Source organism: Ovis aries, chromosome 24 (genome assembly GCF_016772045.2).
Source record: "Ovis aries strain OAR_USU_Benz2616 breed Rambouillet chromosome 24, ARS-UI_Ramb_v3.0, whole genome shotgun sequence".
Lineage (NCBI taxonomy): Eukaryota > Metazoa > Chordata > Mammalia > Artiodactyla > Bovidae > Ovis > Ovis aries.
Window position 1 is genome coordinate 42,218,713 of NC_056077.1, and position 26,980 is coordinate 42,245,692.

The 26,980-nt window shown below is 54.8% G+C and overlaps 1 protein-coding gene and 1 long non-coding RNA gene across 15 annotated transcripts in view; one reads left to right on the forward strand and one right to left on the reverse strand.

The window, feature by feature from the left end:
* Positions 1 to 11,699, reverse strand: part of SUN1 (Sad1 and UNC84 domain containing 1) — a 42,129-nt gene extending 30,430 nt beyond the window's left edge. For 4 of the 10 annotated variants that reach the window (XM_042240416.2, XM_042240419.2, XM_042240417.2 and 1 more), the window contains exons 1-2: positions 7,827 to 10,944; positions 3,105 to 3,241 (exon numbers count right to left, since the gene is read on the reverse strand). In XM_042240416.2, the coding sequence (XP_042096350.1) occupies positions 3,105 to 3,241; positions 7,827 to 7,882 (193 nt within the window). In that variant the 5' untranslated portion in view covers positions 7,883 to 10,944. Of the gene's footprint in view, positions 1 to 3,104; positions 7,806 to 7,826; positions 10,952 to 11,056; positions 11,163 to 11,613 lie in introns of those variants that run through there. The other 6 variants (XM_060406107.1, XM_042240423.2, XM_042240424.2 and 3 more) reach the window with 5 other exon arrangements.
* Positions 11,700 to 11,882: 183 nt separating this feature from the next.
* LOC121817829 (uncharacterized) lies at positions 11,883 to 26,926 on the forward strand. 5 transcript variants are annotated; one of them, XR_006057881.2, is made up of 3 exons: positions 11,883 to 13,671; positions 14,417 to 25,511; positions 25,967 to 26,926. It is a non-coding gene; the product is annotated as an uncharacterized LOC121817829 (long non-coding RNA). The 5 variants fall into 5 exon arrangements; XR_006057882.2 differs by having other exon boundaries at positions 26,184 to 26,926; XR_006057883.2 differs by having other exon boundaries at positions 26,537 to 26,926.
* The last annotated feature ends 54 nt before the right edge of the window (positions 26,927 to 26,980 follow it).

Here is a 26,980-nt window from a genome sequence, read left to right on the forward strand (position 1 = left end):
GACCTTTAAAAACCGAGTTCCCACGGAAACAACACCACCGCTGACCACTGCCCCGCTCCTAACTGGGGAACCGGCTCGTCGGCGCAGGCAGCACACGCGCCAGACAGGGCAGGTCACTCTATTAACAGACAGAGCAGAGGCTGCGCGGAGCCCCCGAGCGTGCTCGGCACCGCCCCTGTGCCTGCCTGCGCCCCACCGGCAGCGGAGCCCAGGTGCGGGCGGGTTCCGCAGGCGGGGCCACACCCGGCGGAGGGTAACAATGGCTCTGCCGGAGACCGGGGCGGCAGCTCACCAGGCAACTGAAGGAGCACCGCACGGCAGCTGCTCCCCGCCCCAGCTCCGTTCCCAAAGCGACCTTCCACTCCGCTGTCTCCCAGCCCCTCAGCACCACGCCCCAGCCACAGCGGCCCTCACTGCTGCTCGTTCCACGGCAGCTTTACCTCATCATTTCCAACCCTGTGCCCCTATAAACGTTATCTGTTTGGTTTCGGCTGTGCTGGCCTTCGCTGCTGCAAGGCTTTCCTCCAGCTGCAGCGAGCAGGGGCTGCTCTCGCTGCAGTCGGCACAGGCTTCTCACGGCAGCGGCTGCTCTCGCTGCCTGTGGAGCGGGCTCTCGGGTGCATGGACACGGCTGCTCCTCGGTGCCGGGATCAGCGGTCGAACCCGTGTCTCCCGCATCGGCAGGCGGAGTCTCCACCATGGGCCCACCAAGGGAGCCCGCCGCAGCCGGTTCTGGCCAACTCGCATTCAGCACACCCTAGTGAGCTGAGCGTCTGGATCGGTCCACACAAAGTCGCTTGCAAAGTAATAGATGACTGAGTGGCAGGTGGCCGAGAGCCAAGCGGCACTGAAGCACCATGACGGTGACATGGAGACGTCAGAGCGGCCGGCTGAGACCAGGGCCGGGCTCCGACGGGTCTGGGCTCTGACCCGAGCTCTGCCACCAACTGACTGCCCACCTGCGACAGCTCCTCATACTCAGAAGCTGTGAGATCGGCGGCAGCGCTCCAGGCAAGGCCACTGAAGGGCTGCAGGGAGGGCCAGCCCGAGACTCGGCACAGAAGAGCCTGGGGGGGAGGCCACTCGGAGAACTGACGCCTTTTTTATCTATAATACTTCCTGATTTCATTTAGTTGAAGTATAGCTGACCTACAAGATTTCAGGTGCAGAGCGAAGCACTTCAGTTACACAGACGCACAAACATACGTACGCAAATGCACACAAGTGTTTCTCATGCTTTTCCACGACAGGTTATTGCACGATATTGACTACAGTCCCCTTTGCCACACGATAGGTCCTTGCTGTTGGCCTAGTACAGCCTTTTTATTCTAAAACAGTTACATTAATATGTTCTCACGTTTTCATCTATCTAAAAGAGAGGTTAGTTTCTAACGCATAACAGTGTTTCCAAAAGCTGCCAAAGCCAAAGGGCCAGCTGCAAGCCCACTACTCAGCCTGGTTCTTCCGACCGCGGAGACAGACGAAGCGGAGCGATGCCACCCCTGTCAGCCTTAACGGAGACCTTCTGCCACAACTCAGAAAGAAATGTGACTCCTTGTCTCTGAAAGACAATTCTATCCAAGAACCAAGTGCAGCTACCGGCCATCAGACGAGTTTCCTACCACAAGCAGGACAGGGTTACAGCAGCGGCCGAGCAGACGCCCTACGGGCGACAACGCAGACACAAGCTGGTGCCGGGCCAGCGGGAGGCTGCGGGCTGCACGTTTCCCGAGGGGAAACGCAACAAGACGCCCAAGGGTAACACCGTGGAGAGAGCACTGGTGTGGACACCCACGACTCTAGAAGACCAGCCGCGGTCTGGAGGAAAGGCAGGCGGGAGACAGTGGAGGAGGTCTTGGCCCGAGCCGGTCGGACCCCAGCGGCCACAAGAGTGGAAGCAACGGGAGCCTGTGGCCGGGGCTCCCACTCTTCCCTACTCATTCCGACTTCACTCCTGTAAGCACACAGACTTTGCGTTCAGCCCCGTCTAATCAGACCTGAGGCCCAGGGAAATGCCGCCCTGGCCTTGACTGCCTCCAGCGCCCAGAACACCACCTCTCCACGCAGATCCTTCCAAAGCAGCAGGTGGGTACAGAAGCCGCACCAAGCTTGACTCAGAAACACGCTGCGGGGTGAGGCGCGCTCCCCCGCGCTCGGTGTGGCTGTGCCACGGGGCATGGACGCTGCTGCTCCTCTCCACACCCAGCTTCTCCCGTCATCCCTGCCGCCTCACTCTTCCTCCCTGGACACATCACAACACACTGATATGAATCTCTAGTTCCTTTCATAAAACACGAACATTAGACAAATTACAGAATAAAGGAAAGCAGAAGAGAGTTAAACGGCGCGTGTAAAGCGATGCCTGGCGCGCGGCACACACTCGACAAGTAAGCTTTAATTACCTCGTGCAACACGGCTGCAAAGTCTGTTTAATTGTTTTTTGAAGAAGGATTTTTTTTTGGTCTTCTAACAATCCCCGAGATGGAAGAGTCACTCACCCTGGCCTCAGTGAAAGAGAAAGCCCGGTGGCAGCTCAGATGGCCACACCCCGGAGGCCAGCAGGCGGAAGCCTCAGCTCAGCAGGACCCCCGGCAGCGGTCTCCCCGCTGCAAGGCTCGGTGTGTCCCCAGAGCTGCTCCCGGCTCCTCTTACACCATCGCTACTTCAAGCCGGAGTGTAACCTTAGAGCCTTCCCACTTGCAGCAGGGCCTGAAGGTGGCCTCAGCCTGTGACTTGAGGGAGATCAGATTTGCATTTATAATCTGAGCAGCATCGCAAGAGCAAGTGAAACAGTGAATTGAAAATGTGTTCATCAGCGTCAGAAAATCCTGAAAGGAATTCCAAGGCAGCACGCGGCACCTGCGTGTTTATCAGGCGCTTCCCGGGCAGGCGGCACGGTCCCCACTTCTCTGCTCTCCTCCCAAAGCTGCCACCACCGGCTGACCTCCGCACGGCCCACGTGGCCTCTGAGCCCCTAACGTGGACACGGGGGGTGGAGCTGGCTCACACCAGGGGACCTGTAGGCCCAGCAGGCTAGCGTGGGTGGCGGGATGCTCCCTTGAGCCTGAGTGGAGGCGGCGGGGGGAGGGGGGTGCAGCGCTCACCTCGGCAGATGAAGCCGGGATTGGAGAAGGAAGCTCCGGCGTCGCCCTCTGCTCGTGTCCCAGCGGCCACACACACAGGCCAGCACGCACGGGCAAAAGAAGGTCCTCTGTCTAGGCTGCAGACGCTGGTCTCAAACCTAGGAAATCAAAGAAGCGTCTTTACCAACATGTAGATCCTAGCGGGGCTTTAAAGTATGCGTTACGACGCCTCATCGGGACACTTGGCTTCTCCTTCAATGCTCTCCCCCTGCGCTGGGCACACTGTAATATTCACACCATACGGGAGATGTGAAGTACTAAGTTCAGGTTTTGTTCTTGAATGCTTTGGTTAAAAGTGAATTTTAGTTCTTCCACGACTATAATTTGAATCTCTACTATTTAGAATATTTGTACTCATCTAGTAACAGCTTAGAAAACATGCCTGAAAAATATTAAAAGTTACAAGTCACATGGTTGAAAATAGAGACTGAAGTAAATGGCAATACAAAAGAAAGAAAATAAAATTGTTAATAGCCATGAAATAAATTAGCACAAAATATTTTCTTAAGAAATGCTATCAGTTCTGAAATAAAACTAGAAAAAAAATCAAACTTTAAAAACGGTCTGAGCATTTCTCCTCATTATTCTGGACCACAAGCATCACCATCTAGCAGACAGTTGTCACTAAACCATGTGTGAGACCACCAGAACCTGCTCCAAAGGCACCCTGCTTATAAAGACAAGCATGGACTGACGGGGCTGCTGACCAAGTGGCTGGGCCCAGGAGTGAGCCGGACGGACACAGCCTGACACGGCTTCCCTGCACAAATCCTCGGGAGCAACACGGCTGCCCTGTGAGCTCCAGCCGGAGTCCCCTGTGAGCACCGCACCTCGCCCTCAGGAAGCGCAGCCATCCAAGGGGACGCGCCCGGCGGCACCCTCCCCTCTCTGGGAGGCACCCTCCCCTCTCTGGGCGCAGCACCAGACACCATCTGCCTCAGGATGCGGGCCCTGAGCTGAGCTGATGGTGGAGGCACGGCCGGCCCCAGGCCCTCGCACCCTCGCACCGCACATGAGGCCCAGCCTCACTCCCACCAACCCTGCCCAGGGCTTGGCTGTCAACGTGCACTTGGGCAATCGGGTATTTCTTTATCACATGCCTTGTAGAGAAGAATTTTAAAACTAAAATTCAGAGGTGCCCTTTAAAAATTAATACTATAGTGATTTAAAAAAAATCAGTACTATATCTTATCGGTGATTTTGGCCTCACCGCAGGGCATGTGGGATCTTAGTTCCCTGACCAGGGACTGAACTCACGCCCCCTGCGGTGGGCTTAACCACTGGACTGCCCGGGAAGCCCTGAGTACTCTACTTGAACGTACTCACTTTGCTCAGGCTTAATCCTGTTAACACGCCTAACCGAGAGACTAAACGTGTCAGTCATATTTGCCTGCAGACTAGAAAAGCCAGGCTGGCTTAGACGCCACTGCTTCCAGATGCCGCGCTCACTGGAATCGCTTCCACAACATAATAAACAGCAACAGCAGCACCACCTGCTTTCATTTTAAGGGAGCAAAACGTTGCTCGTTCATGGGAAACCACGGTTCACGCTCGAGCACTTAAAGCGTGGCCTTGTTTAAAATAGTGAGTCAGAAACAAACGCGCGCTCCCTAAAAACACGGGAGAGGCCTTTAGAGACTGTCTCATAAGCTTTACACACGCTTGGGTATATGCTTTATACACACTCGAATGCAGTGTTAAAACTTCAAGAAAAACACTGCACCAACTTTAAGTTACAGAGAATGAGACCACCCCGCCTGGCGCTGCTGGGCACTCTTAAAGGGCAGGCAGACAACACGTGTAACCTAGTCGCTCTGCCGTCCACCTGAGACACAGCGCTGCTCATCAACTATATTCCAGCACAAGATAAACAGGTTTAAAAAATAAATAAGGAGGAGGTTTTGGTCTTATAATTTAAACAATTAACCCAGTAACTATTATTTTCAAAAACAAAAAGAAGGCCGGTCTTATCTGTGAAGCAGTGTGAGGCGGCCAGACCCAGGGTCGGAGCCTGGCCCCGGGGCTGCGGCAGGACTCGGCCAGTCACCAGCAGCAACTCTGTACTGACAGCTTCCAGCCAAGATCTGAGGTTTCTTTTTTCAGAAATGATGAAATAGGAAAAGAGGCAGGCATAGTAGCGGAGTTTTCGGGGAAATAACTCCTTCTGTGAGAAGATGCGTGATCACCTGCTTACATCTCCCGATGACATGTGCTCCAGATGGTCTTAGTAAAGCCTGTGTTTCCTCTCACAGGGAGATCTGCCTCAGTGTCTCAGCAAAGGCAACTTACTTTCTGCCCATTCTTGTAAAGGGTCCTTCTTCTCAGAAGACAGAAACCGTGACCCCACACCTCTCAGACCCAGAGAGCACTGACTTTCCTCCCAGCAGTGCGGTCAGAGGAGATGCGCCCGGCACCGCCCCCGGAAGGAGCTCGGCGGCCGCGCGAGACGGAGGGCCTTCCGCGGCAACGCCGGGTGGCGGCCCGGGGCCCCCACACCCCACAGGGCTCCTCGGGACACTAGAGGCCACTCTGACGGGCGAAGCCCGCTGTCTCATCCTGGAGAGGCTTGCCTCTTCCGCACCGCTGCCAGGAGCTGGGTGGCACATGCCCGGGCTGGCCCCGTCTGCGGCTGAATAGACGCGTGTGGCCGGCCGAGGCTGGGCCCTGCCCTGGAGGCCTTCCTAGCCCAGAGCCCGGGGACAGGCTGCCGCGGGTTCCGCTGCCCACGCAGATCCGGCCTCCACACTTCCCGCCATTTCCAACTCACCTACTCCATCTTCTGTCCTCTGCACACCTGAGGCACATCTGACTCGACTTCTGCACGCTCACCCACTGAGTTCACGGGGAGCGACCGCCACCTCCCTGGACAGCAGTGCCCTCTCTTGGGCCAGCCCTCCGCGCCCCCCATCTCTGGCTGGCTTCCTGGGAGCGAGCACCCCTAATTTCCCCCTATCCAGCTTGCCTTCTCAAGCCAGAAAACTGCCAGAGTGGTCCAAAAGAGATTCAGCCATCTCCCTCCCTTCAGATCCCACGGCTCCACCTCCCAGCACCCACATCATAGCTTCACCGAGAGCCTGGGCCCAGGCGGCCCTCTCTCTCTGCTCCGTCTGCGTAGAGCCCCAGTGCCCTTCTCTCGTCTGGGACGCCCTCCTGATCCCAATTCCCACTCCCTTGGTCTCCTGACACCCCAGCTGTGCCCAGCTAACTTCTACGCACCCTCAGGCTACAGCTGAAAGACCACGTCCAGGAAGCATCCAACTTACGGGCCAAGTGTAGAGCTCCCTGGAGTTTAACCACATAACAGAAACGTGCAATCTGTTGATTAATGAGTCTTTTTCTCCCACTAGACTGTGAACTCTCTGAGGGTAGGAGCTAACCCTGATTTGTAGAACCGATGGGCATCGCACAGGTGCAGACAAACGGGAGGAGTCGTTGCTACCACACTGCTTTGCCTGTAACCTGAAAATACTCCTGGCTCCCCTCACCCCTCTCTCAGCACCCCCCACCCCGTGCTGGGTGAACTACGAAAGAGCAGCGCGGGCCCGCACATCTGGTCCCCACACTCCGTCTCCTAATCAACCTGAAGCACTTTGTGGGTTCCCTCATCTAATCAGAACTGTGGTGTCCGCTGCTTCACTTCCAACTATAACTGGGAACAACCAGAAACAATAATCACAGGATTTTCCTGCTACGGTAAATGCAAACCCTTAATCCACACCATTTCAGGATCACCCTTTTCAACGCTCTGCCCTCCTGCATGTGAAGTGCCGGTCTGAAAGTGAGTGCTCACCAACAGTAAAAGGGTTTCTAGCAAAAACAAGCAAGTAAACCTTTAGATGGATGTTCTTTGTATTTTTAGATAAGGCTCCCATCTTCCAATAAAATTAAAGATCAAACAAGGAAAACAGTGACTGAGAGAGAGCGACCGGGCAGAGCACTCTTGTTGTGAAGCCGTGTGTGCCCTGGGGAGCCCCTCACGGCACCCGGGGAACCACTGACCCAGGCTTAATTACTCTCACGCGACTTGGGTCTTGCCCCTGCAGCTTTACTCTGCACAGATATCTAAAACCATCCGTCACACGGTTCTTACTCCCTAAACTAAAATTCACTCAATAACGGCTCACGGAGTGCCCGTATGCCACTAAATGAAAAACAAAGCTCTCAGAAATGAGCAGGGTTACAGACACAACTCAGACTGCAAGCCTGACTAATGAGTCACACAGGCCACTGAGCAGAGCAGTGAAGTCCCGCACTGATCACAGTGAACAGCAAGTCACAGACAGCGACCCTGTGGTCTATACTTTGTCTAGCCTACATTTATTTTGGCCCAAAGGAAGTAAAGTTTCAGATGGAGCCAGTCTAGCCTCTTCTATCTGGACATCAAGTGGGCTAAGCTGTCCAAAATAGCAATGAGCTCCAAGCTCAGGAAGAGAGAGAGGAAGCAAACACAGGTGTTTTCAGTCGAGAGGATAATCCTGCAGCCCTCCCGCAGGAGCCACGGGGCACAGCCCCTCTCCAGAAGGTTCACAGCAGCGTCGCGCGCGCGCTCGCCTGGAATTACTGCTTCGCTTCCACTGCCCTGCGCACCCCAAGGTGGGTGCTCAAATTTCGGGTGTGCTCAGGACCGCTTAGCTTGTCAGCAGTAGGCCCCACGAAACGCCCTGCAGCTCTCCGGGTTCTCACCTCTCCCTGGAACACAGAGGTGCAGACAGGCGCTGCAGTGACGAAGCTGGCTTCATCTTGTCACCACTGCCACCAAAAGCGCCTGGCGCTTATTGAACAGGAGAAAAAACAACAGCAAGAAATGTGGAAACCAGAAAACGGGTGGATGAAGGAAAACTGACGCCGCAGGCCAGCAAGAGCGGACTCGTAAGCTTGCGACGGGCAACACTGAGGAAGAGCCCAGTTTTCATCACGGAATCCCCCAAGCCTGAAGATGGCGACAGCTGTCAACATTTGGAAGTAAGGACGTGGAGTGGGTCAAAATACAGGACGGATCCAACACTGAACGTCTGCTTAAGGAGCAATCAGGCAAAACCACGGGATCATCTCAACGGTGCAGGAAAAGCATCTGCCAAAATCCAACAGTTCTTCGCGACAAAAACATTGGACAAACTAGGAAAAGAGAAGTTCCTCTGACAAGGGGATTTACTAAAACTTACAGCTAACATCACACTCTATGGTGAAAGGCTGAAAACTTTCCCCTGAAATCAGAAACAAAACAAGGACATCATTTTCCCACTGCTATTCAAGATTGTACTGGATCTAGCCAGAGCAATTAGGCAAGAAAAAGAATAGATGGCATCCAAATTAGAAGGCAAAAACTAAAATTGCCTCTATTCACAGATGGCATTATAAAAATTTTAAAGAATTCACAAAAATCCATTAAGACTAGTAAACTGAGCGAAGTTAAAGTTGCAGGATACAAGATCAAGACACAAAAGCAAGTTATATTTCCACTTACTAGCAATAAGCAATCTAAAAATGAAATGAAGAAAGCAGCGGCTCTTAAAGTAGCAACGAAAACAGTAACAAACTTAGCCAGAGGTTGTGAGTGCGTTCCTCACCTGGAGCACACACACACACACAAAACCCAGTAACAAACTTACTTGAATAAGTTTAAGAAAGTATGAAACCGGTACGCTGAGCATGATAAAATACTGCCGAAAGAAATGAAAGACATCAACGAACAGAAAGTCTGTCTTCGTATGCCAGAAGACAATGGTGTTAACCAAACAATACTCCCCTGAGCAAGAACAGATTCCAGTGTACTCTCAGAATCGAAAGGCCTGTTTTCGTAAATGGTAGAGCTCATATTTAAATTCATATGAATCGCAGTGAATCCCAAACAGCCAAAAAGTGTTGCAAAAGAGCACCTTTGGAGGACTCTCACTTTCCGATTCCAAAACTTACTTCAAAAGCGTTCCCGTCGTAACGAGACACACAGGCTGCCAGGGCAGAACTGACAGTCCAGATATAAACCCATACGTTTACGGCCACCGGGGCTCCAGAGGGCGCCGACGCCAGGCAGCAGGGGAGGAGCAGCCTCTCCAATACGTGGGGTTGGGGCGTCTGGACGTCGGCAAGCAGAGCTGGACCCTGACCTCACCCCATACACGAAAACTGACTCAAAATGAACTGAAGGCCTACATTAAAGAGCTGAAACTATAAAACTCTTAGATTAAACACATAGAGGTTTACCTCCATGACCCTGGATTTGCCAGCAGTCTCTTAGACACGACATCAAAAGCATGAGCAACTAAAGAGAGAATAAATGTGGCTCATCTGCAGAGTGGGGGGCAGCCCAGAGGGAGGAGGGCGGTGCGCGCAAGCCGCGCGTCTGGAAGGGCCCAGCATTCGGGAGAGCCCTCACAACTCAAAAGGCAAAGAGCCCAATTACAAAATGGACAAAGGACGAGAATGGACACTTCCCGAAAGGAGACACATAAATGGCCACCAAACACATAAGAAGACGATCACCATCAGTCACTGTGGAAATGCAAATCAAAATCAGACTGACACACCACCTCCCAAGTACCAGGACGGCCGCAGTGAAGCAATACAAGATGGAACAGTGTTGGAGAGGACGCAGAGACACTGGGGCCCTCGCACACTGTCGGTGGGCCTGTAAAACGGTGCAGCTACTGTGGGAAATAGTGTGGTGGCTCCTTCACAAGTTAGATAGAGTTCCCATGTGACCCAGGAGTTCCACCTCGCTACCGATATATACCCCAACAATGAAAACCGGTGCTCGAGCAAAAACTTGTACACAAATGTTCATAGCAACATTATTCATAACGGACAAAAAGTGGAAACAACTCAAATGCCCACTAACAGATGAATGGATAAGCAAACTGATATGTTTGTACAATGGAATATTATTCAGTTGCAAAGAGGAATCCAAGTTCTGACACACTCTACAACACGGATAAACCTAAAAAACGTTCTGCTAAGTGAAAGAAGTCAGCATAAAAGGCCACATACTGTAATAACCCATCTGTATTAAAGAAAAAAAATCCAGAGCAGACACATTCACAGAAACAGAAAAAACCTTAGCTGCTGCCAGGGGCCACCTAATAGGCACCTGACTTCCATCTAGGGTGATGAAAAAGTTCCACAACCAGACGGTGACGGCTGCACAGCGCTGCCAGGCGCCGCACAGGTTAGAACGCAAACTTCATCAGGCGTATTTTTTACAACTTAAAAAAAGAGCAGTTAGCTACTCCGCATGGATCCCCTTCCTGCCTCCCCCCCGAAAAGACTGGGGCATAAAACCAAGGGCTCTCTAGACCAGCAAGTAAGAGGGGCAGCCGAGTTCTAGAGTGCCTTCCTGACACGGGGGATAAGAGAGCATTTCCTCTCCAATGTGTGAAGCCCACACCATAGTCTTCCACTCTTAAAATGAGGCAGGAGATTGCGAAGCCCTTCTCTGGACCTCTAGAAAGTCCAATCAAAGGACCCAAGGGCAGCGACACTGGGTAAGGCTCAAGGAAACCCAGCCCGCCCTCTCAGCCAACAGCGGCAGGCCCAGCGCAGGTGCACAGAGCTCCCCCAGGGCTGGGCAGGTGAGCTGCAGCCCTGGGGCCGGACAGGAGGCCTCGAGCAAGCCAGCACGAGGCCACGGACGGAGAGAGAGACGCCAGGGCGTTCAGAAACACGACTCAAAATTTTAGAGGAAAAAACAGTAACGACCAAAGCAACCTCCGGGAAACGTGCAACCCGGTGGTCAAAACAAAACGCTCAACAAATGAGTCAGGAGACTAAGGAAACCTAGAAAGTCACACAAGACGACATCGGTGGAAAACAGGAGATAAAGATAACAAACCAAGAGCTCCGATGCCCAAATACAGCGGCATTTCCGAACACACAGGGAAAAAATTTAAGAAAAAAAAGAAAACTAGCAGAGCAGATACATTGAGAAAATTGAATTCTCCAGAACTTCCCAGTCTCCCCGCGTTTCCAGACTTGAAGGAACTCTGAAGGGTCCGAAGAGCCGGACGAAAACACAGGCGGCCCGCTCACGCCCCGGAGCCCCGCGGGCGGGCCGAGCGGACGGGGCGGGCCCGGGGGAGCCGGCGCGGCGCCGGGCAGCGGGCCCGGCCCGCCCGCCGTCGGCTCCCGCCTGCAGCGCCGGGCGCGCGCGGCCCCGGGCCGGAGCGGCGGGGGGCGGCGGGCCCCGGGCCGGAGCGGCGAGCCGGGCGCGCGCGGCCCCGGGCCGGAGCGGCGGGGGGCGGCGGGCCGCGGGGCGGGCGCCGGGGGAACGCGGGGCGCCGGGGCGGCCGAGCGGCCGCGGCCTGAGCGGGGCCCGGAGAGCGTCCGGCGGCGCCGCGCGCGGGCACCACCGCCGGAGGCGGCGGCGCGGCGCTGAGGCGAGGCCGCGGCCGTTGGCGACCCCGCCGGGGCCCGCGGCCGCCGCTGCCCCCGCCGCGCCGCGCCCGGCCCGCCCGCCCCGAGCCCCGCCGCGGCTCACCTGCCTCGCGCCGCGCTCGCCGCCGCCGCCGCCGCCGCCGCCTGAGGCCTTGTCCGCGCCGCCCAGGCCCGGGAGACCGCGCCCCTGCCAGCCAATCGCGCGCCGCGCCGGGGAGCAACGCGGGCGCCCACCAATCGCGGGCGCGCGTCTGGAAGCCCCTCGGCCAATGCAGAGGCGGCCTCCCGAGGGCCCACCCAATCGACGCCGGCGGCCGAGCCGCGGGCGGGGCGGTGGGCGGGCCCCCAGGGCGGCGCGCGCGCGGACGGGGCGGGGCGACAGCGCTCCGAGGCGGCGCGCGGGGTCTCCGTGCCGAGCGGGGCCCCGCGCGCGGGGGGACGTCCTCGTGGCCTCCGAGCAGCCAGGCCGCCCTCCCCGCGCCCCCCGCCCCCGCGCCGCGTGACCGGCCCCGCGCCGCCGGCCCCGACCCCGCGTACGCGTGCGCCCCCGAGCTCCGCCCGCGTCCCTAGGCGTGGCAGGTGCGCTCCTCCGCGGCGGGCGGCGGCGGAACCGGGCTCTCGGGCCGCTGCCTGCGGAGCGCACGTGCGCCTTCCTAGCCTGCAGGCTTCTCCACCCACGGATAACAACAGGCCGCTCTCCCGCGGAGTTTTGCGGTGTTTGAACCCGACCTTTTATTATCTCTTTGAGTTTCAGAACTGATTGGCCAGGTAGATAAAGAGGCTATTATTATCCTCCTCTACAAAAGAGGAAACGCGGCTCCAGCAGGTTAGCGGGCGGGTGAGGGTGAGAAGACTGTGACAAATTGCCCTCTCTCGAAAAGACCTCCAGCGCGGCAAAGAAAAGCCAGTTGCAAGGGCTGTTTGCCGTGTGTGTTACGGTGATGGCAGGGGACTAACGCAGTGTTAGCTGGCTGTCCTTGTAGGGTCTGTTAAGAGAAGGGATGGCCTCTTTCTTCCCTTATTTTACTAACTCAGCACAGGGGCTGTGTCTTTAGGTGAGCTCGCGGGAAGTCACATGCCCGGTATTAATTTTACAGACGCCGTCTTGTAAGCAGGTTAGGTGGAGGCGGTCAGCAGGAGCAGTGCAGAGAGAGGAGGGAAGGTTGTGGGTTTGGGGTTTTGTTTTGTTGTGTTTTGAGTGTTGCCTGGGAGGGCGGAGCGGGAGTGGGGCGTAGAGCGGGGAGGACTGGACTGAGGAGAATAAATACCTGGATTAAGTCTAGGCCTGCCAGTTGTCCACAGTAGCTACCGGCCACGTGTAATTACTATCACTGGAAATGTGGCTAGCTGAAACTGAGGTGACCTGTGCGTCGTATGAAACACACAGAATTTTAAAGACTAAAGTGTGTCGCATGTAAGAATTAAAGATTTTATAATTAAAAAAAATAATTAAAAAACTAATAAAGTGTGAAGAAGAAGGTAAGGTATCTCATTTAAAAATATTGCCTATTTGTTAAGCAGTGATGTTTTGGATTTGGCTGTTGTTTAGTCGCTTGAGTCTGACTCTTTGTGACCCCACAGACTGTAGGCCACCAGGGTCCTCTGTCCATGGGATTCTCCAGGCAAGAGCACTGGCGTGGGCTGCTGTTTTCTTCTCCAGGGGCTCTCCCTGACACAGCGATCGAACCCTTGTCTCCAGCCTGGCAGGTGGACTCTACCACTGAGCCGCCAGGGAACCAGTATTTTGGATGTGCTGGTCAGATAAAACATCTGTTGCTCCGTCACTGAGTCGTGTCCACCTCTCTGGGACCCCGTGGACTGAAGCGCACCAGGCTTCCCTGTCCTTCACTGTCTCCTGGAGCTTTCGCAAACTCATGTCCATTGAGTCAATGATGCCATCCAACCATCTCATTCTCTGTCATAGTATCAAGTTAATTTCATCTGTTTCTCTGAGTTTTTAGTGCAGCTTCTAGACGATGCGAGTTTTCATAGGTGCCATGCATTGTGTCCCTAGCGGACAGCGGTGTAGACGTCGGGAGCGCTTCTGGATAAGGATCCCACATGGAAGGCAGGCCGCAGAGTCCATCTTTTTCCTCCCCATAATTACAAAACGACGGAGGCCAATTTACAAGAAGAAAAAATATTTCACCAGCAACGACAGGTGGGGAAGGGTGCAAACCCACATGCCCTAAGGCCACAGGAGGGGAAGAGGTGCTGGTGGGGCTCTGTGGAGCCCCCAGCACGTAATGAAGGGAGCTCGCGAGATTCTGAGGGTCCTGACAGGTAAGCCCCCACCCGCCAGGTCGGAGGGAGAAAGTAGAAGGCCCTGCTTCCCATCCTGGGCCCCGCCCCTACTGCACTCAGCCTCGGTGCTCACCATTCAGACCTCCAGGCAGGGGAGCGGGGAGCGCAGCGTAGGGGTGGGTGGCAGGAAAATGTTCCAGCTGAAAACAACAGAAACACTCCGCAGTGAAAGAGAAACCAGGCGGCCCCTGAGGGCGGAAGCAGCGCCTACAGCCACCCCCGCCCCCGCTTGGCGCAGCAGTGGGGGAACGCGGGACTCCACTCCTTTCTCCTCCACCTGGTGGGGGCGGGCTGTGGAGCCAGGGACAGATCCCTGGTGCCAGGTCAGGCGCACGCCTGGAGGTCTTCCCGGGAGGGACTGTGTCCACCCTGACGGCTTCTCCAGTTCGTGCTTCGGCTGGTTGGTGTCAGCCTCTGGGTGCGAGGCAGTCCAGCTGCCCCGCGCCCTTCAGCACAGCCACAGACACCTGCAGAGCGCCCAGCCCTGCTCCTCGAGAGCCGAGGCCCGAACGGGAACAGGCTTCTCCGTGGGTGCTGTCGGCGGCCATGGACGTCCTCCCCTTTCCCTGTGCTGACCTTGTCTCTCCCGCTTTCCCCTGCAGGCCTCTTCCACCAAGAAGTCTTCCCCGCTCAACCCACCCACCTGTGTCTCCAGCGTGCCCACCCGGACAGCTTCTTGGGTGCTTACTCCCAGTCTCCCTTCTTGGGATTGCAGTAATTTAACGGGTTCACTGGACGCTTGCTGTGTGTCCCATACTTAGAAGGGGCTGGGATCCACCACTGAAAATCAGACTTGCTGCCCACCTGACACCTATATTCCGGGGGAAGAGCCATGTGTAACACGTGTGTTTGAGCATGTGTCCTGTGCTCACAGAGCAAGAATTCACAATTCAAACAAGCAGAGGAACAGAGATCAAATTGCCAACATCCATTGGATCATCAGAAAAGCAAGAAGAGTTCCAGAAAAACATCTCCTTCTACTTTTTTTGATTATGCCAAAGCCTTTGACTGTGGATCACAATAAAATGTGGAAAATTCTTCAAGAGATGGGAATACCAGACCACCTTACCTGCCTCCTGAGAAATCTGTCTGCAGGTCAGGAAGCAACAGTTGGAACTGGACATGGAACAACAGACGGGTTCCAAATCAGGAAAGGAGTACGTCAAGGCTGTGTATTGTTACCCTGCTTATTTAACTTATATGTAGAGTACATCATGAGAAATGCTGGGCTGGAAGAAGCACAAGCTGGAATCAAGATTGCTGGGAGAAATTTCAATAACCTCAGATATGCAGATGACACCACCCTTATGGCAGAAAGTGAAGAGGAACTAAAAAGCCTCTTGATGAAAGTGAAAGAGGAGAGTGAAAAAGTTGGCTTAAAGCTCAACATTCAGAAAATAAGATCATGGCATCTGGTCCCATCACTTCATGGGAAATAGATGGGGAAACAGTGGAAACAGTGACAGACTTTATTTTTGGGGGGCTCCAAAATCATTGTAGATGGTGACTGTAGCCATGAAATTAAAAGACGCTTGCTCCTTGGAAGAAAAGCTATGACCAACCTAGACAGAATATTAAAAAGCAGAGACATTACTTTGCCAACAAAGGTCCATCTAGTCAAAGCTATGGTTTTTCCAGAAGTCACGTATGGATGTGAGAGTTGGGTCATAAGGAAAGCTGAGCACCAAAGAATTGACATGTTTGAACTGTGGTGTTGGAAAAGACACTTGAGAGTCCCTTGGACTGCAAGGAGGTCCAACCAGTCCATCCTAAAGGAAATCAGTTCTGAGTATTCACTGGAAGGACTGATGCTGAAGCTGAAACTCCAATGCTTTGGCCACCTGATGCGAAGAAGTGATTCCTCTGATGCTGGGAAAGATTGAAGGCAGGAGGAGAAGGGGACGACAGAGGATGAGAGGGTTGGGTGGCATCACAGACTCAACGGACATGAGCTCGAGCAAGCTCGGGAGTTGGTGATGGACAGGGAAGCCTGGTGTGCTGCAGTCCATGGGGTTGCAGATGTGGACACGGCTGAGTGACTGACCTGAACTGAAAAGAGCAAAACGGGTGGAAACACTGGTTTCTAGATGGGGGGGATGCTTCGGTCAGTGTGAGAGGATCACAGTGAGGGAAGTTGACCTGGAACCTTTATGTTTATTTTTGGCTGTGCTGGGTCTTCATTTCTGTGAGGGCTTTTCTCTAGCTGTGGTCCTAGGGCTTCTTACTGTGGTGGCTTCCCTTCTTGCAGAGCACGGGCCTCAGCAGTTGCAGCTTCTGTCTCCAGAGCAGAGGCTCAGTGGCTGCGGCGCTCGGGCTCAGTTGCTTGGGGGGCTTCCTGGATCAGGGGTTGGACCCGTGTCTCCTGCACTGCCGGCAGACTCTGCACCACTGAGCCTCCAGAGAAGGCCCTGGCGTCTCATAGGTAAATTAAGGGAGGGAAGAGACAGCTCCAAAAACAGAGCCGGTTCTCCTTGAGAAAGAAAACAGTCCTCACAGTGTCGTAACGAAGAGCTGTGCAGCCACTAGTGGCCAGCGACACGCAAACGCAGGTGACTCCCCATCACGCCACCCCCAGCACACTGGCAGCGGTCAGACTGGACAGCAGCGAGTGCTGGCGGGCCTGTGGGGGGTCCCTGGAGCAGGGAGGTTCGAGACAGGAAGGAGGAGGTTGGGCACCAGGGACTGAGGGAGGCGGGTGGGGTTAGTATTTAATGGAGACGGGGTCTCAGTTTGGGAAGGCAAGAAGGTTCTGGAGACGGACAGTTGTGATGGTTGGACAACAGCGTGAATATTCTAGACACCTCTGCACTGGACTCTGAGAAGTGGTTGAGAAGATGGCAAATGTTGCGTGAACTTTAGCACAATTTTGTGGCATCTGGAAAACAGCCTTGTCGTACTTCCCATGGAAGAAATCCTCCCGCCGATTATAGAATTCACCTGCTTGGGGGCTTCAGCCTGTCCCGAGGGGGAAGGGCAGCTTGAAAATAGCGCCCCAGGAAGCCGGGGGTGGGGGGCAAGAACGAAGGCCACTCCAGGCGTGGGCACAGGCATCAGGCGTCCAGGTGTCCAGGCTCGGGTGACCAGGCATGAAGGTCCTGGAGGCTGCAGCTTCCCGGGGTCTCTCCTGTTCCTCTGCAGCCCCCACCCCGCCTTCTACCCCTGTACCTGGCCCCTGGAAGCCACTAGCCTGCCCTCTGTCTCTAAAATTTCGTCAGTTCAGAAATGTACAAACGGCATCCTACGGTGCGCCACCTTCTGCGGTTGGCTTTTTAAGCCCGGCAGAATTCCCTGGAGATTGAGCCACGTTTGTGTGTTTATCAGTATCTGTATCCTTTTTAATGTAAAGGAGGCTACAAACACAGCAGGGCTAATTGATGGGCGAAAACGTGAGTCCTGTCCCGGTGAGCAGGAGGCCTCCCCTCCGCCTGTCCCTCCCTAACAACACTTCTCTGGACTCGACTCTGGGGACGCCCTTCTTTCTTGCAGCAGGGAATGGACACAGAGGAACACACACCTCACGCTGAGCAGCAGCGCTGTCCCGATACCGTGACACCTCGGCTCCCAGCCTCACTCGTGTGACGACGACGGCCCTGTAGCATCCGGGTCAGGACTTGTGGAAGGCTGTTCCCAGTCTCAGCGCCCGCCTGCCTGGTAGCCGCAGGCGTGTGCTGGTGACTGGCTGTTTGGTGTGGGGCCCTTTGGTCTGTGCGTTTGTCACGCGTGCTCCCGTGACCACATGTCCACGCCTGAGCGCACTGGAAGCCGTTGTGGGTGCGCCCCTCCTTCTCGGGCAGCAGGACTTGTGAGCTCCGCCGTGATACAGTGTTTGTTCCTGGGTCACTGTCAGAAGCCACAAGGAGCGTCGCGCAACCAGCTGCAGCCAGTCCATCCGCTTGTGGCCTCTTCAGAGGCTGGAGAGAAGCACGTAAAGCTGCGTCTTCGGGCAGGCTGTCTCTCCGGTCTCATCCCTGGTGAATTTCCAGACCAGAGGCGGGCGTTCCTCCATCAGCTCTGAGAGAGAAGCCTTGACAGCAGACCAGCATGCGAATGTCTTTTCTCTGAACGCAACAAGGACAGGTTTCTTGCGAGGAGTATCTTAAGAGGCTTCTGCTTCCATTTCTGTAAAGTCAGAAATCTTGTCGTTCTGAGGAAAGTGAAAGGTGACTCAGCCTCCCTCATGAAAAGCTCAGCACCAGGAGCGCAGGGCGCACCTCTATTCACAGGGCCGTGTGCACGGCTTGGGGGACATTTGGCAGCTAAGGTCGGTTCGTTTGCTTGGTGAGATCAGTGGCTGATGGAGCTTGCCAGAATCTACCTTTGCGCTGGCAACAAACAGGTAGATGGAAAGCAGAGTTAAGTTTGTGGACAAGATCTCAACAGTCTTTGTCCTGTGTACTCCGCAGTCTCGTTACACTCTTCCCAGACATCAGGAGGACAATCTGGGGCCCAGTGGTTAAGACTCTGCTTCCCGATGCCAGGGGTGCCGGGGGTGCCGGATTGACCCCTGGTCAGGGAACTAACGGAGAAGGAAATGGCACCCCACTCCAGTGCTCTTGCCTGGAGAATCCCAGGGGTGGAGGAGCCTGGTGGGCTGCCGTCTATGGGGTCGCACAGAGTCGGACACGACTGAAGTGACTTCGCCGCAGCAGCAGCGGGGAACTGAGACCCCACGTGCCGTGGGGCAGCTGGAGAGGTGCCCGTGTAGCACAGTGAAGAGCCTGCACAGCGCTTCTAAAGCCCGACGCAGAAAGCGGAAATGGGGAAATAAAGATTTAGAATTAGAAAATAAATAATTGAAATAGGGCTTCCTTGGTGACCTGGTGGCTAAGGATCTGCCTCACAATATGCAAGGGACACCGGTTCGATCCCTGGCCTGGGGAGATCCCACGACCAAGCCCCTGTAGCACAGGGGCAGGGCCGACGTGCCGAGAGCCTGTCTCCACCACGAGAGAAGCGTCTGCAATGAGGGATCCATGCCCCACAGCAGCCTCCACTCGCCAGAGCCAGGGAAAGGCCTGCGCAGCGATGCAGGCCCAGCACAGCCGAAAATGATAAGAGAGATAAATCTTAGAGTGCGGCTCTTGGGGAGCCCGTGGAAAGTCCCCTTGGGGTGAGAGGTGGGCAGGAGGCACATTCCTTAGCAAAGTCTTACTTCTGATCTCAGAATGTGGAGATGTCACTTTGCTCAGCTCCATAGCGCATGAAGGGACAAGGTGTCCCCGAGCTCGCAGTGGCCCCAGACTGCCTATGGTCTGGGGGAGACAACGAAGTTGTGGCTGGTTTACAAGAACTTTCCTGTCACACCCGGGACTTGAGGTCAGTCCCCAGCTGCTTCCTCCCTGTCCATCTGAAAATCCAGATCAGATCCATGCGACCCTCCCCACTGAGACACCAGACAAACAGCCACACTCACAACCACAGTTCACAAAACGTGTTTAAAAAATTTAGAAACCCCACAGATTACTTTAACCGCATCACCTGGAGACAGCAAACACTTCCTGTCCACCGTCACCCTGCGTGCACACATGTAAGTTTTCATCAACATCAAGTGCGCGCCCGTACATGCCCTCCTGCGGTCTGCTCCTGCACCTCACACACGTGTCCCTGGACATTCGCCTCTGCCCGCAGAGGTCTCAGTGCAGAGAACTGAGCACACGCAGCCTCTCTTCTCACCAAAGGCGTCTTCATCGAAAGGGTTAGCGGAGAAGCACAGAAAGGCGGTGGGTGGGGACAGGAGCTGAGAGCCTTCAGCAAGTGTGGGCGAGTGTGGGCAGAGGGGGCAGCAGCCCAGAACAGGAGCGCTGCGCCGAGGCGGGGGCTCATCTGCCCTGGCCTCGGAGGCTCGGGGTAGGTGGGGCTGGCACTGGGGATTAACCAGAGGTCTGGGGATGAACAACTGTTCCCTCACAAACCCAGGCCACAGAGCAGCTGGCAGCTGGCCTGGAGCCCTGGTCCCAGGGCCAGACTCTCTTCTCCAGAGAAACCAAGCAAACTGCTTTTAGAGGGGGGTGGGGCTCCCCAAGGAGTTCCTCCCTCGGCGGCACTCCTGATAACACTGACCCTTGGACGGGACACTCCCTCAACGGTTCTGTTTAGGAGAGAGGCCTGTCAAGGAGACTAAGTTACCTGGAGAAATTAAGAAAGTTCTGACCCCACTGAGTGGTGAGAAAGATTCGGAGGCAATGGAACGCTCTGCACTTCTGGTGGGACTGTCAAGTGGCACAACTACTTTGGGAACGAGATCAGCAGTTTATTATAGAGCTAAACATACACTTACAGGCCATCCAGCAACTCCGCCCTTCGGTATTTCCTCAGGCAATGTACAGATGTATGTTCACACAGAGACTTGTAAATGAATGTCTTTAGCCATTATTCCAGAGAAGGCAATGGCAACCCACTCCAGGCCTCTTGCCTGAAAAATCCCATGGACGGAGGAGCCTGGAGGGCTGCAGTCCATGGGGTTGCTAAGAGTCGGACGTGACTGAGCGACTTCACTTTCCCTTTTCACTTCCATGCATTGGGGAAGGAAATGGCAACCCCCTCCAGTGTTCTTGCCTGGAGAATCCCAGGGACGGCGGAGCCTGGTGGGCTGCCGTCTATGGGGCCGCACAGAGTCAGACACGACTGAAGTGACTCAGCAGCAGCAGCCATTATTCAAAACTGAACTGGATAAACCCAAATGTCCCTCAGCTGAGGAACAGGTGAAAAACTATGATACAATGGACTACGACTCAGCAATAGAAATGGAACGAACAGCTGACATGTGCCAAGACGTGGGTAAGTCTCAAAAACACACACGCTGAGCACGACAATAAAGAAATGATGCTGTGATCTGGAATGACAGGAATCTGATCCGTGACTGCCCAGGAGCTGAGTGTGGAGTGGGGTTTGACTGGGAAGCGGACCAAGGTAACTCTGCGGAAATGTTCTATACCTTGACTGTGATGTGATTACACAGTTGTATATATTTGTCAAAACTCATCAAAATTTACACTTAAAAATGGAACCACTTCATTGTATATAAATTAAACCTCAGTAAAGTTCATTTATGGAAAAAGAGACTTAAAAGGTAAATGGTAAAAAATAAAAAGATCAATAAGATACTTAGAAAATAAAGTAGAAAAACTATCTTGGGACACAGAAGAAATGACCCAAAAAGAAAACGAAGAGGAAGAGGAGAAAACATAGGTAAGAAATGATGGAATCGTGGAGGGTGTCCAGGATGTCCACCTTCACGTAGGCAGGAGCTCCAGAAGAAGAGGGCAGAGACAACGGAAAGTTCTTAAATCCAAGCAAGAGCTGTAGAAAATGGAAGGTCCCCTTGAGCACAGACAAGGGTGAATGAATAAAAAGACCCCCATTTAGACCTGTTCTTGTGAAATGCCGGAGTGTCAGGGAGAGAGGTTCCAGAAGCCTCTGAAGATAAAACTCGCGACTCTGCCAAAGGAATGACTATCAAACTGCCAACTGTGAGATAACGACAGAGCTGGGCCCTCGAAATGCTGAGGAAACACTTGGGATCTAGAAACCGATACCAAGTTATGAGTGCAAATTAAAAGCCTTCTTAGAGACAGAAAGACACCCCCTTCTGAGGACATGCTTGAAATGTTGTACTTCAGCATGTGAAGCTGGGACCAAGCACAGGGAAAGCAAGGGGCTGGTGGGCCACGCGCGGCGTCCACAGTGACAGTCAGCCAGCAGGTCTGCACAGAGCACGGGGCTCGGAGACACAGCTCCAGGGGAAAAGACAGGCTCCGGGAGCTTCTACAATCTACAAGCAAAGCACGAAAACGCATTTTCAACCCATTCAAATGGTAAAGACCAATCCTGACAATGCTCAAGCAAAAGTTTGGGCGATGGAAGGTGGGTGGAAGTGGGAGAGGTGGAGGAAAGGACAGGACCCCTGTTCCATTGGAGGAAAGATGCCACGCCATCCAAAGCACTCGGGATATGATACAGAGGTTCAAGGACTGCGTACTGTTTAATGCCACACCGGTACTCAAGGAAAAGGTACAAGAGTAACAGAATCATAATAAAAAGGCGTGGGAGGGGACACGAGGGACAGGGGAGGATAGGTTCTCTACCTCGCCAGCTGTGGTCCTGACGCTTGAATGCTCTCACCTCTTACCGTCCTCCTCTTACTCACCTGTAACCTCCTGTCCTGCCTCCTTGCTGTTCCTCCAAATTGTCAAGTTTGTCCCTGCTCACAGCATTCGTACCTGCCAAGCCAGCAGAGACAGGTTGGGCAGCAGAGAGTCCACAGAAGCGCATCCATCCACCCCAGCTGCTCTGAGATGCAAGGGCCAGCCCCAGTTCTGAAGGTGCCCTGCTCACCTGGCCCAGGGGAGCAGTAAACGCATCTTCACTCCCTACATTTTGTAAAAATGGTACGGAGTTCCCATGTACTCTGTCTCATTTCTCAGTGGCAACAGTGTTCTATCGCATGCCTTCATCACTTGGCTAAGGTGTTTAGGCCAAGTTTCTCCACCATGAAGTTACTATTAATCCCTTTGTGATTAAAAAAATATCTTGGGGGAGATATTTGAGTAATAAGCTGTCTCAAAACTTTTGGCCATCAGTGGATCTTGTTTGGGACAAGTATTACTGTGGTGTTTGCCTAATGTTGATTTTCTATTTCTCTCATTCCTACTATATCTATTGGAATATTTTTGTCTCCTTCCTCCCTCACTGATTCTTTTTTCTTTTTGGCGGCACCACATGGCTTGTGGGACCTTAGTTCCCCAACCAGAGATTGAACCCAGGCCCTCTGCAGTGAGAGTGTAGAGTTCCAGCCACTGGCCCACCAGAGAATTCTCTATTTGTTTATTATTATTATTTCTATGTCACTAGGGATTCGTGGATAGTTACATTATTCTGTAACTCACAATTATTAATTTTGCCAGTCACATAGTTCCAGCTTCGGCCACTAGGAGCTCCTTCAGGTCGCCTCCTGAGTCCCCGTCCTTTTTGGAGCCATTCCTTCCTTTCTGGCAATGCTTGGACTTTCCCTGACCTAGCCCTGGATCAGTCACTTCTTCAAGAAGCCCAGGTATGTGTGTGGGTGGAGCGCTCTCTACCCCAGGCGCGAAGGAAGGAAAGAGGGTGTGGGGATAAGGAAGGGCACTCCTGCCTCGCCCACTTCTCCCGCCCTATTCTTCCCTTCAGGAGGGATGTTGCCAACAGGTGCGGCGGCTCTTCACGGGCTGCGCCCCGCCGGCGCCTTGTCAGGACGCCCAGTACTCAGAGGGGCGCGGCTGGGTCTCAGAGCGTCACCAGGAGCGGATACCTGCCAACTGGCAAAGGCATCGGTGGGCAGCACCCCCGGCCCTGTCCCCTCCCAAACCTCCGGGGGCTGGAGGACGGTGGGAGGGATGGGAGTGCAGCCCCTGTCGGCCCGAAGACGCTCTCACTGAGGCACAAACCTAGGACATGAAAAAGGAATTTTTCTGCAGGTCGTTCTGGTAGTATGTTTCAATTCTGACGTTTTATCGGGCAAGTATCAAAACGTGCAGCTCAAACTGGCTTAAGCTAAACACGTTTCAGCGACTCAACCGGAAAGGCGCGTTCGGACCGCAGGTGGTTTGACGAGGCTTCTGGCTCCACTTCTCAAGACAGCAACAGCAACGGCACCCCGCCCAGCTAGACGACCAGCCACTCCACACTGCAGACGTCAGCGCGCGGCGCCGCTAATCCGCAGCGTCCGGGCGGGGCCACACCCAGGCGGGGGGGCGGGGCCACGTGACCCGGATGTGACCAATCAGGAGTCCAGCCGCCGCCGGAACGCAATGACGCGACGCCTCGGCGCCGCCGCCGCCCCCGATTGGCCGAGTCTGGGTCACGTGGCCGCGCCCTCGCCGCAAGGGCCGCTGGGAGGACCGCTGGCTGGGCCTTCGGTGCGGCGGAGCCGGGCGCGCACGTGGAGGTCGCGCGAGCGCGGGCCAGGGGCGCCGCGGCCGGCCGCCGGCGCGGGTGCAGCGCCCGTCAGCGGCCGCGGTATTGGTCGCACTTCTTTCAGACGGCGGCGACGGCGCGCACCGGCCTGAGGCGGAGCTGCGAGCGGGAGGGCTGGCCGCGCACCCATCGTGAGGGCCAGGACCGCGGGTCCGAGGCCCGTCAGCTCCCGCAGCTGCTCCGCAGCGAGCGTCCCAGGGTCTCTTGCCCCGGGGCCGGAGGCCGGCCGTCGGGACCTCTGGCTAAGACGGAGCGGGCTGGAGAAACCTTGTCGCTGAGTTGTTGGGCGATACGGTTGTCCTGTAGGAATTTTATACGCCAAAGCGAAATTGCTAATTTTGATTTTGTCTTTAAATGTCATCAAGGAGTTCAGTTCAGTTCAGTCGCTCAGTCGTGTCCGACTCTCTGCGACTCCATAAATCGCAGCACGCCAGGCCTCCCTGTCCATCACCATCTCCAGGAGTTCACTCAGACTCACGTTCATCGAGTCCGTGATGCCATCCAGCCATCTCACCCTCGGTGGTCCCCTTCTCCTCCTGCCCCCAATCCCTCCCAGCATCAGAGTCTTTTCCAATGAGTCAACTCTTCGCATGAGGTGGCCAAAGTACTGGAGCTTCAGCTTCAGCATCAGTCCTTCCAAAGAAATCCCAGGGCTGATCTTCAGAATGGACTGGTTAGTCTCAAGCTTTTGACTTCCAAACTCAACCAATGATTGTTTCTAAAGTTTTGATACTTTCAGTTATGAAAAAGTTCACACAAGACACACACGCGCATGCACACCAGTAGAGCAGAGAGGAACAGTACCTAAACATCGGTCACTGATTCGGCGGTTTAAGAGAGAACCGGGGAAGGACTTTGCCGCTCTCGAAGTCCAGTAAAAGACGCACTCCTCACACCTGGCCGGCTGCAGACTGAGGTCTGAGTGCGCCACCTGCCTCACAGTGCTTGGCGCCTCTGACTGGTGTCTTCTGTCCTGTGGACGTACTACAGTTCATCCATTCATAACGTTAACGGACACTGGGTGACTTCCAGTTTGGGGCTGGAATAAAGCAGCTATGAATGCTTGGGCGCAAGTCTGCATTTTCATTTCTCAACAAGACAAGTTTTTGGTAAACGTCTTGCTTCATCCTGAATGTCCTTCCCTGGAATTGGGCTCTGTTTACACAGGAGAAACGTGTGCAGACAAGAGGCAAGACAATCACCCAGTCAATTTGGATTTCTGATTTGGCAGTTAAGTCTCAGCTGAGATATGCTTCCGACTACTGAACAAGGTATCAGAAGGCACAGACCCAGTTTCGACGCCAGTCCCTCAGCCCCACAGTTGCCCTCCTCAGGTGACACCACCCTTACCGATTTCTTTTGTAACCTTCTAGAAATGTCTTCTGCACATAAAGCATATATAGGCAGCTCCTTCTCTCACATATGGTACATTCGTTTTTTAGAAAATACTTATTCGGCCGGCCCAGATCTCCGCTGTGGCTCCCATATCTCTGATATTCGTTGTAGCACGTGGGATCTTTAGGCGCGGCGCGGGATCTCCTGGTTGCGGCACATGGGATCTAGTTCCCTGACCAGACAGTGAACCCGGCTCTCTGTACTGGGAGTGCGGAGTCTCGGCCACTGGGCCCGCAGGGAAGCCCCTACACACAGTGCGCTCCATACAGTGCAGTGTCCTTGCTCGCTGCAGTCTCCTTTAGAAGCTGATCCCATGCTGGCACCTGTCGGGCCGTCTCTGGCTACTAAAAGGTAAGTGTTTCATCTTCAGCCAACCAACTCACCCCTAGAAGGATGTCGTATTTTCATGTAGGTCATGGAGTGGAGAAGGCAATGGCACCCCACTCCAGTACTCTTGCCTAGAAAATCCCATGGACGGAGGAGCCTGCTGGGCTGCAGTCCATGGGGTCGCTAAGAGTCGGGCACGGCTGAGCGACTTCACTTTCGCTTTTCACTTTCATGCCCTGGAGAAGGAAATGGCAACCCACTCCAGTGTCCTTGCCTGGAGAATCCCAGGGACGGGGGAGCCTGGTGGGCTGCCGTCTATGGGGTCGCACAGAGTCGGACACGACTGAAGCGACTTAGCAGCAGCTTAGTAGCATGGAGAGGAGATTTTAAAAGGAGCTTGTTTTTGAACCACAGCATGGGTTGAGGCAAATAGATAAATTACCTTTAAGAAAGTAACCTTTTGAGCTTCTTAAATTCAGGAAATGAAACCTTGGGTTGAGCACAAACTTCCTAGATGCAGCATCACCAGCACAACCCACAAAGGAGCAAGTCGAAGAGTCAGACTCCGGGGACTCCCCGGCGCTCTAGTAGCCAAGACAGCACCGTCACTGCAGAGGGCCCGGGCCCAGCCCTGGTCGGGGAGCTGAAGGCCCTACAAGCCACGGGTGTGTTAAAAAGGTTACTACCCCTTCACAGGCCGAGCTTGCGTCGGATGTCCTGATTCGCTGCAACGCTGCCTCCGCATCGTTCCCCGAATGATGCGCAGCAGAAGCGCAGCATCAACGCCGCCGTGGCAGCCGGGCTGGACAGCAGTGGGGGGACCCAGCCCCGGCCGGCCTCGTGGGGGGTGAGGGGTCGAGCATGCCGTGTCCTCCTAGCCAAACTCTCTGCTGTTTACTTTCGGCTCCTGTGACACTGACTGACCAGAGGCAGAAGATGGGGCTTCTTGCTGGATGTGAAAACGCGTGCTCTCCAGGCAGGAGTCCCCGGCCTGTCGCCTCTGATTCGGTAGGCCTGGACCGAGGTCAGATAACATGCATCTCTGACAGGTTCCAGGTGGTGCTGAAGAAGGGCACGCAGAGATAGCAGAGGGCGGCTGCGGAGCTGGGGGGACCGTCTGAGGGAATCTGCCATCCCTGCAGCCGTCAACCCACATGGAGTTTGGAGAGGAGCTGCGCCTTCAGAGCCTGGGAGGGCACAGGAGCGGGCATCAGGAGCTGCGCTGCCCGGGACGCAGCGACCCAGGCCTGTGTCGCAGGCTCAGCTCTCGGCCGTTCTTCAGGCGGACTCCACTGGAGGGCAAGCCCTTGGAAGCCTTCCTGACGCCCTTGTCTTAACTTGTTTGGAGCGCCTGCCACCTGGTGTCCACGGAGGGTACGTCAACAAGCAGTGAGACCCCCGCCCCGACCTCCCACCCCAGTCCAAAGGCCCAGGATTCTTGAGGCTGCTGTGAGGTTAAATCTGAGGAAGAAATGAGACTCAACTTCAGTTAC